Consider the following 14,886-nt stretch of genomic DNA (forward strand, 5'->3'; position numbering starts at 1 on the left):
CAATAGGGACAACCATAAACTAAAACAAATAACTGATCCAACTGTATTTTAAATGAATAACATAATCATAGGGCAGAGGGAAAATTAATTTTAGTAACTTTTGAACATAATATACCCACAGTCTAAAGAAAAAAAAGAATTGCAGAGAAATCCAAGCTCTTTCGAGGTTTCTGTTCACAGTAGTATGAGCACAGCAATTCTGAAATTAAGTTGTATGTATTGTAGATTTGAGCAAATGAGAAAATAGGTTGACTTACTATAGAAGAAGGAAAATACAAATTCAGAACAGGGGAGAGCAAGGAAGAACCCTGTGGGGTTGGATTGGAATTAGAGGTATCAGCTTAAACTCATGATTTAATAAGGGTGTGTGTGTGTGTACATACATACATGTGTCTTAGCTCTGTCAGCCTGAAGCAATCAGAAGCAATGGCATCCCAGTAGCACTAACCACACCTGTTGCCCAGATCTAGTTTCTAGTTTCTGTTGGCCCACTGACAGAAATGAGCCTCTTTTTTTTTTTTTTTAAAGATTTTATTTATTTATGTGACAGAGAGACAGCCAGCGAGAGAGGAAACACAGAAGGGGGAGTGGGAGAGGATGAAGCAGGCTCCCAGCGGAGGAGCCCGATGTGGGACTCGATCCCGGAACGCCGGGATCACGCCCTGAGCCGAAGGCAGACGCTTAACGACTGGGCCACCCAGGCGCCCCAGAAATGAGCCTCTTTAGAGAAATGAAATGTTTGATCGCAGGCCCAGGGTTGTGAAGGAACAAGATGACCCTGGACCACTGTACAAGGACTTAAGGAAGTGCTCCCAAGGACACCAGAGCCAGCTTGAGGGGGTCCCACTGATCAAATTGGGGAACATAAGATTTGGGTATCAAAATAAATAAGGACAGGGCACCTAGCTGGTACAGTCAATTAAGCAACTTTTGATATCGGTTCAGGTCATGATCCTAGGGTTGTGAGATCGAGCCCCATGTCAGGCTTTGCACTCACCACAGAGTCTGCCCCTCCCCCCCACACACATGCACACACGCTCTCTCTCTCTCTAAAAAAAAATAAATGCTTTAAATAAATAAGGACAGTACTTAATATAATCCACTGGACAGGGGGTAATCCATGAGTTCATACTGATATTAGGAGATGTATGTATACATACATACATATATGTGTATATATATGTGTATATATCTACAAAGGAAAAGGAATGTAAAGTAATAAATAAGGAATGATGGTATTAGAAAATCATAATTTTGCAACTATCAGAACAAAAATCAATTTAGATATAAATCATCAATACATGAAGAAGAACGGGCTATTTCTGTAATCTCAAAGTATCTCCCTACAAGTTGCTTATTAATTATCAAGGGAAAACAGTTAACTGTACAATGGAGAAATTGAACACCAGCTTAACCAAGCTATCAGAATCAGAATAGCAATAATGGACCAAAGAGGCATGTGGGGGCAAAAATCCATAACTTTGATCATAAAGAAAAATCAGATAAACCCAATTGGAGGGACATTATATAAAATATATGACCCATATTCTTCAACAATATGGGGGTCACAAGCTGTTCCAGATTAGGGACTAAGGTGGCACATTAATGACTTGTCAGGCGTGATCCTGGACTCTGCTCTGTACCAGAAAACATTGGTGAACCGACATGTTAGAGTCAGTTGGTGCAGCTGGACTGTGGATTAGATCATAGTTTTATATTAATGTTAAGTGTCAAGGACTTGGTATCTCTATGGACTGTGGTTAGGAAAGAATATTCTTGTTAAAAAGTACACATACTGAAGTACTAAGGGGTAAAGGGACATGGTGTATGCGACTTCATCTCACCTGTTTCAGGAAAGAATAAGAGAGTGTGTGTAGACAGAAAGCAGCGGGGGCAAAGTAATGGTGATCTGGATGAAGAGTAACTGAGTTCTTGGTATTGTTCTTGAAACTTATTCTATAAGTTTGAAATTATTTCAAACCAGAAAGCTAAAAACATCTGTGTAAAGTTCAGAGCATTGCAGTAACAACATTTTGAAATGTCCTTCTGCGTATGTTGCTTTCTTCTCATCAAACAAATCAAGGGCGGCATTTCATAGCTGGTCGCACCATCCAGGCTGTCACCTTCCCTGTCCCCAGAGTACATAAAGGTCCCTCAGACCCAGGGCACCCGGCCTGGCGGGGCTCCCACTACCACCCTGCATTAGGCCACCGTAAACACCGTGGAAAGAAGCCAGTTGAATGTGCCTGATGAATTGATCCAGCTTTTCCTCTCACAACTTCTCACTCAGACTGATCGTTTTAGTAGCTCCTCAGGACTGAGAGGTGGAGGAAGGAGTCAGTTCTCTTCCACCTCCATTAAAGAATTTCTAGAAAAATGGTATCCTCAAAGATATGAAAATAAAGCCCAATAACTCAGCCTTTTGTGAGATATCTATGGTTACATTAAAAAATTAAGCGAATACTCTCCAATTCAGGTAAAAAGAAGTAGAGCTCTGTTCTATTACCGTTTACTTGCTAGAACCACAAGTCACATTCCTCACAGAGCAGCCGTTAAGGATATGAGGTATTTAAAGGTGAGACGGTTCTTAGTGTTGGCACTTTGAAACAGAAGTGTCAAAACATGGCAATAAGAAGAATGTGTGTAATTGAAGTCTTCAGGGTGTTTTAATGAATCATTTTCCTTGATCTTCCCAGAATGGTAACAGGTTAACACGTTGTCAGTGTCCGTTTCAACAGCATTACTTCCTTGCTCTGGTACGAAGAGATGTAAATACATCAGAGGCTGTTTTTAACATATGCTTCCTTATTCACTGATTTTCTAAACCTTGTTTCTTGTGTTTCTTGATGACCCTGAACATGGCCATTACAGACTGTGGTTTCATTAAAACATAGAGCCTTCCCTGGGCATTGTTTGTCGTGGGCTCTCGGCAGCTCTTGTGATCAGTTAGCCAAACTGCAGAAGAAAAAAAAAGTGTTCTTGCCCTCAGGATGTTTACAGTTACATTTAGAAATGTATAGTAAACGTATATAATCTCTTGGTTAGTTTGTTGAGGCTAGACACTATCTAAAATAATAATTGTTAGGGGCGCCTGGGTGGCGCAGTCGTTAAGCATCTGCCTTTGGCTCAGGGCGTGATCCCAGCGTTCTGGGATCGAGCCCCACATCAGGCTCCTCCACTGGGAGCCTGCTTCTTCCTCTCCCACTCCGCCTGCTTGTGTTCCCTGTCTTGCTGGCTGTCTCTCTGTGTCAAATAAATAAATAAAATCTTTTTTCTAATTAAATAAATAAAATAATATTTGTTAGTAAGTAGTCAAATAACTTGAATGAACAAGATCTCTTTATGCTTAATTCTTCAGTTAAATGTGCTGTTATCTTCTTTATTTAAGTATCAGTCATGCTATTTATTGCATTACAAAACAATAATTTTTTGAACCAAGAACAATAAAAATAATTGAGGTTTTTCTGATGTAAAAAATTACTTGAGAAATTTTAGTGAGTCCTTTAAGATAGGAAAACAAGGAATATTTTGAGAAAGATTGTGCATCTCTTATTATATCTAGTAATAGACATACAGCCATAGAAAAATTTTGCCACTTTTTCTGCTTTTTGCTATCATTGTTTCTGGATTTTTAGTTCTTCCCAACCTACTTTTACTGTTTTTCACCGAGTGGACTCACAACACCTTTGCCAGTTCATTGGCTTTTGAAGATGCCGTCCTAGCCCCTTTTAAGAATCTGTCGAAACCAAGCACCACCCTATTAGAATTCTTTTTAATAAAATGTGCTCAAATGTCTACTATTTAAAAAATAAGTATATAGGGGCGCCTGGGTGGCACAGCGGTTAAGCGTCTGCCTTCAGCTCAGGGCGTGATCCCGGCGTTATGGGATCGAGCCCCACATCAGGCTCCTCTGCTATGAGCCTGCTTCTTCCTCTCCCACTCCCCCTGCTTGTGTTCCCTCTCTCGCTGGCTGTCTCTATCTCTGTCGAATAAATAAATTTAAAAAAAAATAAGTATATATATTATTCCGTGTCTTTTTTTCTTTTTAACCAGTGATTCTCATATTACACCTATACTCGAAGTGACAATGAAATTTTGTCCTGTTAGCGTCCTGTTTTTTTTAAATCAAAGTAGGAAAAAACTCACCAAGTTTGTCTTTCTCGAACCCTCCCAATCTTAGAAAACAACTCTTCAGTTTTTTCTTAATGGGATACACAAGTAAAGTCAGGCCAGGAAATTAAACGGAACTAAACCAGAGGTAGGACTCAACAGAGGGAAGGTAAACTGTTAGGGATTTCAATGTTCCCCCTCCCAGTCACACCACTTTTCCTCCTCATCAGCCAAGAATTATCACCTATCTGCTCTGCACCAGGCTGGCCACTGGGCTAGGTTCCCGAAATACAGAGATAAATAAGGCATCATTTCCTGCCCTCAAGTGGTGCAGAGCCTGGGGTGGGGAGACAGGCCTGGAGACAGCTCTAGTCAACTCTGCACAAGTGTCCCAGGGCCATGGAATGACTGCCAGCGCCGAGTGTGGGGGCAGCGGCGTGTGTCAGCGTGCGGCGAGAGGCACCCTGCGTTTGGGGAAGCACAGGTGGGTGAGGCTGGAGCGGAGGATGACCTGAGGGGCCAGGCAGGCTCCCCAGCAGTGGTGTGTGAACTTCCACTTCTGTGTTACAGGCATTAAGGAACCGTGGCAGGATCCTAAACGGGGAGTTACGTCATGGGTTTCCCTGGAGGGTGGACTACACGTGGAGGAAGGAGCATATTGTAACCGTAATGCCGTATGTAACTTCTTCCATGCCTGCCCAGGAAATGTGCTTTCAGGTGCTTATGAGGAGATACATAACCACGTAGTACGTTTGTAATACATGAGACCTGTCATGCGGATTCCATTCCTGTCCTCTGAAATAGTCATCGGCCCAAGGAGAGAGTGAATGGCTTTCAGCACAGGAGACACTTGAGTCTTAGCTGGTAAATAGCCAAGTGCATTTAGCCTGAGATAAATCTTAATCTTAGTGAGGTTCTCTTCTCTCTTCCCATCTCAGGAATCTTCACCACTGTCATGGTAAAAACCCACCTCAACTCCAAATACTCAACCTTCTACAAACAATCCCCTTGCTAACATGTTATTTATTCGGGGTACACCTTGTACTTCTGCTCCGTGTATTTATAATCGCAGTGATTGGGGAATTGGTCCAGCGGTGACTCGAGTTTTGTCTGTTCTCCCCAGTGGATGGTGAGCTTCGTGAGGGCTGGTACCAGCTCTTCCTGTTTTGCACGTGACACGGAGCCTGACACACACAGGGTGCCCAGCAGTGGTTAGAGCAGGGCTGGATGTGAAGGTGTGGTCAGAAAACACTTGTTTCCACTTACAGATGTGTTAGAGAGCGGTAGTACGTCAGACTTTTCCATCTGAACACCCAGATTAGAAACACGTTTTCTAAGAGAATACCAAAGCTAAATGCGTTAGAATGAAATATTGTGTGGCAGTCGAATAATTAACCAACTTTTGGGGGTGCCTACTGCTGCTGGGTATTTTAAAAGATACAAGCAGCGGAGCTCATTGAGTATGTCATGAGGGCCTCCTCAGTACCAAAGTCGGAACAAAGCAGAAATGCAAAACTAAGGGGCCTCTGAGGGATCTGTGGACAGGCAAGAGCATACAGTCACTCAGCCAACAGCTGTGATCCAAGGGGGTCAGCACTTCTGAGGAGGAGGGGAGTGGGCAGGTGACAATTTAAGAGAGGTGCACTGATGCTGAGCTGACCGTGCTCTTGCGGCAGAGTGGCCAAGAGGTCACGTGATCGTTACAGGGAAGGGGAGGGAAGGGCAAGCCATGCCTCCCGTGAATTCTCTTGGGGTGCACCTCCCGGCAGAGTGTGCACGTGGCCCTGGGCAGTTGCCCCCCACGGATGGGCAAGCCAGCATGGCATTGGGTTGGGCATCTTTCAGGTGGGCATCACTTCCTGCAAGTGTCAAAATTTGGGAAGTAAGAACCCCCACAACCATTTGTTTTTGACACCCTTAGCTAAAGGGAAGTTAAAGAAAACCACAGTCCTACTTGAACAAAACAGCAGACGAGTATTTCACTGAGAGGAATCGCCATACGTTTCATTGGAAACGTGTCAAAAAGTAGTTGAATTGCAGGTAGAAGGCCAAAGTAGGGTTTCATTTATTCCCTTGAGTAAGAATGGTCTTGAGCTAGTAGGCACACATGTCCCCATCATGGAGGATTTTTTTTAAAGGAAAGGAAAACCAATATGGATTTATCTCCATCTCTGTAGGTTTCTTTTCTTCTTCAGCAGGGTCTCTCTTTAGAAAGCATATTATGGGAAAAACACGTTTTTCCCAAATGGGCCTCATTTGCCTGGTGAGCGCTCCTGCACTGCCTGCTCCTGGTCTAGTTCCTGCACTCCGCTGGCCCACTGGGGGCGGAGTTCAAGGCGCTGGGGGACCTTCCATGCACTGAGGCTAGAAGTCCAGTGCCGGCCTCTCCTTGCTGTCCCTTACGTTGAATTACCTCTGAACCTTGCCTCTAGAAAGTCAGGCCTTCAGCTACAGAAAACAGGTATCGGGGTGTTCCATTCGGGTACCGTTCATTTCTGTGAATGAGCATTGTGGAAGACAGGAAATCATAACACACTCTCTGGATGTTAACCCAACTACACCTATTTTTTAAAAAAATTAGAGAAAAGGATTATTTAGGTGTTTAGACTAGAAACCCAGGTGAAGTCTATTCTGATGTTCTGTGGTGAGAAGTTTTGGATAGAAGCTTCCCGCTGAGGCACAAGCAGATGTTGAACGGATGTTGAACGGAATGCTTTCCAGAAAATTCTACGGGGCATTTTTTAAGTTTCCCGAACAGACAGACTACTGGGAACCTAGCCAGGCCCAGCCTGACCTTGACACCAGGTGCACACCTGCTGTGTCTGTGTCCACATGCCCTTCTGCTGTGGCCTCCGGGTTTTACCAGCTTTATCATTTCGGCCCCAGGCTGTTTATTGGCAGTCAGTTCCTTAAAGAACTCACATCGCTAAACTGAAATACCCTCTCTAACCACCACTGGGCACCTCCGTGTGCCAGGCTCTGTGGTTCTGTGTTGGGGAGGGACGCACAGCAGGCGTGGTCCCAGCTCCCGTGGAGCTCGCCGTCTGCTGGGGAAGATGGGCAACGCTCGAGTCACCAAACCCAGTTCACCGCGGGCACTTTGCACAGACCCTCTCACGGAGCCGCTGAGAGTCTGTGAATATGCGTTAAATTAATGACTCTGCTGTACGGGCACAACTTGATTTAAACTGATCAGGGTGTATTTTTGTATTTTTATCTAGTCAAGACCTAGAAATATCTACACTGACATTTTCTCTTCCCTTGGATGTTCTAATAGCTGAACTAGAAAGACAGGAAGCAACCTGTAGAGGAAACAAATTGGTGTGATTTAGTGTGTTTTGTGGCTAATATATATGCTTTGGATGGGGAAGGAGGTAGACTGAGTATTTGTAAATACCATGATTTATACAATCATCAGAATTGAACATTTGCTACGATTTATACAAATATAAAGTAAGGTTTTCTAAGAGTCACAAATAATGTGGGCTTTTGTTAGAATTTTATGCTTACCTTTTAAGAAGATTTTTCCTATCTTTTTTACTTGACTTGGGCTCACCACATTAGGTTTCTTGGTCAGTTCTGTGTGCCGTTTAATCACTAGAAATGTGTAACAAAAATCATTCTTGCGTTTGTGTTTAAGTGCGGCTGTGTTTAGCTATGGCAGGAGGTGTATGTGTGGGTGAACTTCGCCAGGAGCCAGGGTTTCCCCGCGGCCCCGGCATCGGGGGAATAGCACAGGCCTCTCCCTTGACGGCAGTGACCAGGGGTTCGGGGGCTGACTCTCCCGCCCAGAGACTCTCCTTCCAGCTGCCGCCTGCTAGCCAGGGCTCCCTGAAAACAAGCGTGCGTTTGATTGTTGTAAAAGACACATCAGTTCTTTGACCAACAAAAGATAAAAACGAGTAAAGTGAAAGCAGTTAAAGTGAATGCTGAAAACAAAACCCGAGGGTGGTTTTGTCAGGTTGTGGGAACCTCTGAACTGAGGCCAAGAGGGTCAGAGGGAGGGCCCCACGCACTGGGGCCAGTCAGTCTTGGGTGGGATGAGAATTATCACAGGGGGCAGTGCACACTGAGAACCTGTCAGGCGCCGTTTAGTAGGCTGGGCCTTCACACACATGTCTCATCCCCACGCTGTGGCAACACGGCGAGCCCGCAATCCTCGTTCCCTGGCCCTCTGCTTCTCGTCGTTTCTGGCTGGTTATTATCCATATTCCTAAGCCAAGCATACAATTTCATTTTCCCTTGGGTGTTTACTGTTTGGGACACTAGGAGAAACCTACAGATACACTTTCTTAGTGTAATTGTTCAGTTTTTAAAAAGAAGAACTGTTAACATGATTTCTACTTTGTAAGTTTCTTCATCTGGTTAAAGTACAAGGTCATTCAGCCGGGAAAATTCTCCAATCACACTTGTCTTCTGACCCCTAAGAAATGCAGAAAGCTCTGAAGCCAGCTTTAGCAAAAGGGGCACGATTGCCGGCCATCAGAGGACGCACGGCCAGCCACTACAAGCTTCTGCCTACAGCCAACATGCTCTTCAGCAAAGACCCGTGAGGAGCCCGGCCCAGCTGTCAAAACCAGCGACGGTGCACGTGCGGTCATTCATTTCCAAGAGCGAACAAGCTCGGGGGAGGCCTCACAGCAGAGAAAGCTTTTCTCTTCAAGCCGACTTCGCTTATGGACCCTGGGCCGCAGCCGGGCCATCGCAGACCTGAGGGGTCCCCTCTGGGGCGGGCAAACTCTGGGCCTGCCTGCAGTGCAGTCGGCGCTGCTGCTCTGCCGTGGTGGCCCATGTGGCCAGCCCGTCATCAGCACCTTCTGGACTCCAAGCCACAGAGTACGTGCACAGAAGACTCACGGACCCGCTGGAAGCTGTGGCCTAGCACCTCCGTTGCTCCCTGCGTGGCTCTGGCTCACACGCTGTCAGCTCTAGATTGTGAATCACGATTTGTCAGATACGTAGATCTATTGCTGGTGCCCAGGTACCAAGAAGCGGCCTCTTTAGCACTGCTTGAAGTAACTACTAAAGGTGATGGAGTGCTGACCACGAATGTCGCGTTTGCTACTGCTCGAAGTCATGAAGAATGGCCACGGTGCTGGGCGGTGGTGCTGTGTTCGTGGATAACAGAGAGAAGGCAGTGGAGCTGCCCACCTCCCCACCAGGCTACATTAACTCCGCTAAAGATGGTGGTTCTTAACCATAAGTCACTGGAGTAAACACCATTAAAGCTTATTTCAGTCCAGGGAACAACATAGGAAGGATTGCCTGGATTGGACGTGCATCCAGCCCAAGTCCTGGCGCCCATCTCCCCGAGTGTGCTGCCCGGGGGTAGAGAAAGCAAGGCGAGTCATACTCAGTCTGAAGCCCCCCCCAAGGAAGGAGGAAAGTGTGGATTCTGGTAATCAAATGGCAAAAGTGATGTTTCATGTCTGCCAGAGCCTAAAATAGATGATCACACAGATGACTTGAGTGTTAAGAAGAGTGTTGTGGTCTGTAGGCACCATCCTGCCCCTACTAACACAGGATGTCATCAAGACATCTGACTGCATCTTGTCACTGGAAGGGATACATTGGTGACATGTGGAAGGATAGAAATAATATGAAATGGGTTTTAAACTGGTTAAAAATCTCTTTAAAAAATGTTGGTTAGCCACTCGAGGAGAAAGGGAGGTCTCTAGTGAGTTCTGGGCCCTATCTTTGATTTTGCCTGCTTGACATTGTCATCAGTTATAACTTGCGTCACCTTGTGGAGGTTCACAGATCAGCTTTGGGGATGGTACAGTTTTGAGGGAGCTGAGTAACGCAGGAGACAACAATTTAAACTGAAATTAGTTTTGGTTGTCTGGGAAATGACCAGAGGGCATTTAACAGAGAGTGTACGCTCCTAACCCCAGAAGAACAAATACAACCTTCCAGGGTAGGACTTGAGAAGCCCAGCTTGAGAGCATTTCAGGTGAAAATACCTGAGTGTTTTTAGCAGGCCCCGGCGTAACTGGCCACACCAGTATGATGTGGTTGCACACGGGGAGCACGGGCACACGCACAGACACACGTGCGTGCACACCACAGACGCACTCCCCCGCTGCGCTGAAGGTCGCCATCCCAGGCCGGCGGTCCCGGGCGAGCACTGACAGGAGCGCTGCTCTAGAAAGTGTCAGGCCCTGAGCGCAGGAATGAGTAGAGCAGCCACGGCCCTTATTCCCGTATTCTCAGAAGGCTTACAACACAGTGGCAGGGAGCAGTCCTCCCTACAACCACAGGTAAAAGTCACAACTATGGCGAGCACAGGACAGAGAACTTCTCTGGGGTTCCTTCGTCTGGGAGAATGGGAAAGGGTCAGGTGCCCCCAGCGCCAACGGGTGAAGAGGAGCTAAACAGGCCAACGGAGGAAGCACCACCAACGAAGGCGGGGAAGGGCTCCGCAGGGCCTGGACCAGACCGGGAGTGGGGGTGCTGGCTCAGAGAAATCAAGAGGGGGAGAGGGGGGCAGCCTTCAGACATTTGAAGTGCTTCACGCAGAAAAGGGAATAGGGTTGTTTTCTGTTATTTCAAAGGGCAAAATTAGGACCTTTGAAGTCCCTCAGATGCAACCAGTGAGAGGCAGACTCTTGTTTGATTGAGGAGGAACTTTCCATCTTGGCAGTAAGTGGGGAGTGTTTGTGATATTCTGGGGAAGGTGGTTCTTCCCTCGAGCAGGAAACGAAAGCAGAAGATTCCTGCCATTCTGTCCGCACTGTCCATCAGCCCGGGGCGTGGAGCTGCCCATTGCCTGCAGCACCTCAAGTCTCGTGTGAGGGCCGTGCCTCCCGCTCGCTCACCGACGGCCCTTTTCCCAGGCCCCAACCGTTCCTTTAGAAAACAGCTGTCAAATGTCTCTGACCACAGCCCACAGTAAGAAACACGGCACGCAGCATACATGTGTGTGAATATGGAGAACTGAAATGAAGTTTTATGGAAGAAAGACCCTCACTACATGCATTTTTTAATGCTAATCTTAACCCACTGAGCGTTCATGACGCACTTATGAGGGATCACAGCCTCAGTTTGAAAGACTCCAGCTAGAACCCAGCTTCTGAGGAGTGCCCCCTGCCCGTCTGCGTCCTCTCCACAGGACTAGCCTCTCTCCCTAAGGCTCCTTGAGGGACAAGGGCTCTGGCAGTGTGGGCAGTGCGGAGAAGTGACTCCGGCCTCCTCCCCTGCCACTGCCTGGCTCTTCATCTCCTTCCTCCCTCTCCTCCTCACTGCGGGGTGGGGGGGCCCCCCCCGCCACGCCCTGCTCTCCCAGCCCTGCTCACACACACCCTGACTCCCCTAGCAGGGGAAGGAGGGCAGTGTCAGGCACTTTCTTTCCACTTTGCACCGAGCACATCGTGTTCTGCAGGAGAGATTAGAAATGGTGACTAAGTCCTCAGTCCACAAAAGCCTCTTGAACCTGCATGTAGTGAAAATCTCAACAGTTTGTGTCGTTTTTCATTATATATTATTGCAAATGTACGTTTCAGCATAAGTACAAGGAATAGATTCTTCGGGCTAGTCTGGGGTCATAAATATTTTTATAATACATTTTTAAGTGGGAAAAGAGGTTACAAATACACTTTAGTGGCACTGCCCACTTCATTGGAAATTGTACGTGAAAGTACAGGAAACCTGTATTCACAGATTCAGGATTTGTGGTCAAGAAAATGCAAGCCTCATCCTCCCTACGCTTGGTAACTTTAGCTACCNCCCCCCACCCCCACAACTGCTGCAACTCACGTGAAAGGTTAACGGGGTTTGGGCATCCAGAGGACCTTCTCTGGCTGGGTGATTCCAAGAACCTACACATGGTTTTGTCACAGCTGTCTGCCAGCATCAGAAATAATCCTCAATTAAGCGATCGTTCACATGCGCAAGGAAACGTGACTTGAGAAGTTGCTCACAGGAATCGGATTTGGTACTGAGGTCGTGTGAGTGCAGGGCTGCTTGTGCGGACCGGCTTTCCAGGCGGCTCCCCGTGGGCTCGTCCCCCCTGTGCTCATCCCGCAGGTCGCTCGACCCTTGGGTGCTTGTTCCTTGTCTCTAAGATGAGGATTAAAAGAGATGATTGTACTTACTAGCTATATGATAAGCACTTCAAAATGTCTTGCCCGTTCAGAATTTTTTAAAAATCAGATTTAACGCTAACATGAAAATTAGGTTTTTTTCTTCAAAAACCTTTCCTCCAAAACTCTCATGAGGACCATTTTGGGGGCCGGTGGGTTTTAGTAGCCAAGTCCCCAGCCTCATCAGGTTCCTGGTTTTGTTTCTGTTTTCAGGTTGCCCGGCTCATGGAGATGGGGTTTTCCCGGGGTGATGCTCTGGAAGCCCTGAGAGCTTCCAACAACGACCTGAACGTGGCAACCAACTTCCTGCTGCAGCACTGAGGGTCCTGGGCGGCTGTCGGAGCCGGGTCGAGCGGCTGCCCACCCACAGCGGGCGCTGCCCGCAGCCCGGGGCTCTAGAGCCCTCCTGGGCGGACGTTCTCCCGTGCTCTCCCGGGCAGACGGTGGTCCCCGCTGCCCCTCCCTTAATTCCACGGCCATTACCGTTAAAAAAAAAGTCTCAAAAATAAGTTTGCCATTAAATCAGCATGTATTTTCTATCTTTATTTTTTTATGGGGCATTTTCCTGAGTTTGAAGAATCATCACTCGTTCCTGATGTGTTTAAAATGCATTCGAACTGCAGATTTCTGTAAGCAACTGAATAGCACCCCCGATGGGAAGGTACTGCTATTGTAATATTACTCTTCTCACTGTACCGTGTCAGCCTACGTTATGTCTGATCATGAATGCCATGACGGGAAGGAGGAATGTTATTCAGGAAAAATGTGGCAAAATACTCCTTACGGACTTTTCTCATCACTGTTTTTTTCCTCAAATTTGCTTTCAAACCCCAGTGGCCGCTCGGTGTTCACCTCTCCTAGGGAGCGAGCAGTACCGATCTGCTGCACTCAGGCTTGGCCAGGCCTGAGTGAGGAGAGAGAAACAGAGAAGCAAATCCACCCCACACGGTTCCAGCCCATGTCAGTCCAGGGAATCTTTCTAACTCCCCCTCCTCACTTCCATTACAGAAAATAATGATAATCAAGTACTGACGCAGGGTTCTGGAATACTCTGTGGAACTTAACTGGGGTTCCTTTTACTCAGAATATGTACAGTTAGCCTCTCAGCTGGGGGTGAAAACAGGACAGAGAGCCCCAGGGGTTCCCTGGAGCGGTGCGTGGGCCCGGCCCACATGCTCGATGGTGGGCCCAGTGAGGGCCAGTGCTCTGGACTTTGGGGCCATCAGAGTGAGGCACGGGAAGGAGCCATAGGAAGGAGCCACGGGAAGGAGGGAGGCCAAGGTGGGCCGCAGAAAGGGATTTACAGCAGGGGGACTATTAAGATCAAAGGCAATTATGTGACTCTTGTGTTCTGCAAAAGGAGCAGAAATGTATCAAATTGATGCAAATTTGGACAAGTGTAATACTTATAATAAAGTTTTTAATGTGTTTTACTTTGTGGTATTTTTTTATTAGACTTACCTAAATAAAACTAATAAAACTTTGTTCTAGGCTGTATAATTTACCAACAAAAAATTGTTTAATGATTTTTTTTTTAAACCAATGCTCCTCTTTCTTCAGAAGATTCAGGTGCTTTTTTTTGGAAGTGAGAAAAGTCCCTTTGTTCCTGTAAGACTGGCCCCGTGAGGCCCCATCCTTAGGCCTGTTGGGGCCCTCGGGCTGCTCAGAATAGGGGTTGAGATGACTTTCTGGGAGCTCAGCTGGTCCCAAGGCACAGGCCCTGACTTGATCTGAGTCTCCCCACATCAGGGTGTAAGGACAGTGGTCGATGAGCAGAGCATCCCCAGCTGCGTTCACAGGCCAGTGGCTCGTACAAGACTGGCTGAGTGCACTGAGCTGCATTCCAAGTATGAACCTCTGAGCCAGTCTGGACCCACCCTCTGACCCTCCAGCCCCGTGTCCGGAGATCCACCATCTCCTGTGTTCCTTCTCTCAAACAGCACTGAGCAAAGTCAAACCAAACCAGAGCAGAGGCTTCTTGGTGCTCGTCTCCCAGAGGATGGGGAACAGACAGCCCCACTTCGAGGATCCCAGCATGCGGCCTCAGTCAGAAGGAACTAAGCACCCTGCAGTTCCGGTTTGCTTTCTGGGTCAGGGTTCTCTCGCAGATGGGATCCTGTCCCAGAGAACCTCATCCTGCTGAAGGAGCCTGTTTTTCCCGACTTCCGGCCTCCAGCTGCCCATCCTTTGCATGCAACTGCCAGGCCTTTTGCCACCTTTGTCAGCTGCCACCTTCCAGACCATCCCAATCCAGACCACTGCGCAACCCCACACGCACCTCTAACTCCTCAGCACATTCTCTGGACCTCATGAACTCCCGTCCCTGGCCCGCTGCTCTTCCTGCAGCCAGCGATTGCAGGAGCTTGAATACCCGAACACAACCCCCTGTTGTCAAGACCCCCAGAAATCCTACAGGCTGATGGGACCCCTAAAGAAAAACTTTCTGTGTTCACTGCGTAGTCACGCATGCCAGAGGGGGGGCATCAGCGAGCCATTGGGTTTGGTTTCCTAAAGTCTAGAAAAGATCTTGTAGACTTTGGACTTGGTGTGAACAGTAAGAGACCGGGCCTAATTTTCAAGCCAGCAGATTCCAGACTGTGAAAAGAGAAGAGGAAGAAGGAAAAAGTGGTCTATGGTGAACCCCTCCCCCCACCCCCGTTTCCCCTTTTCCCAAATTAAGGAAAGTCTGCCTCTG

General features: G+C 47.4%; 1 protein-coding gene across 1 annotated transcript in view; it reads left to right on the forward strand.

The window, feature by feature from the left end:
- The window catches only part of UBAC2 (UBA domain containing 2), a 208,435-nt gene extending 194,811 nt beyond the window's left edge, over window positions 1-13,624 (forward strand). Inside the window, exon 9 of the mRNA XM_011219272.3 lies at window positions 12,405-13,624. Within this exon, the coding sequence (XP_011217574.2) occupies window positions 12,405-12,512 (108 nt within the window). The 3' untranslated portion in view covers window positions 12,513-13,624. The remainder of the gene's footprint in view (window positions 1-12,404) is intronic.
- Window positions 13,625-14,886: the final 1,262 nt, after the last annotated feature.

This window comes from Ailuropoda melanoleuca, chromosome 7 (assembly GCF_002007445.2).
Source record: "Ailuropoda melanoleuca isolate Jingjing chromosome 7, ASM200744v2, whole genome shotgun sequence".
NCBI classification, from domain to species: Eukaryota; Metazoa; Chordata; class Mammalia; order Carnivora; family Ursidae; genus Ailuropoda; species Ailuropoda melanoleuca.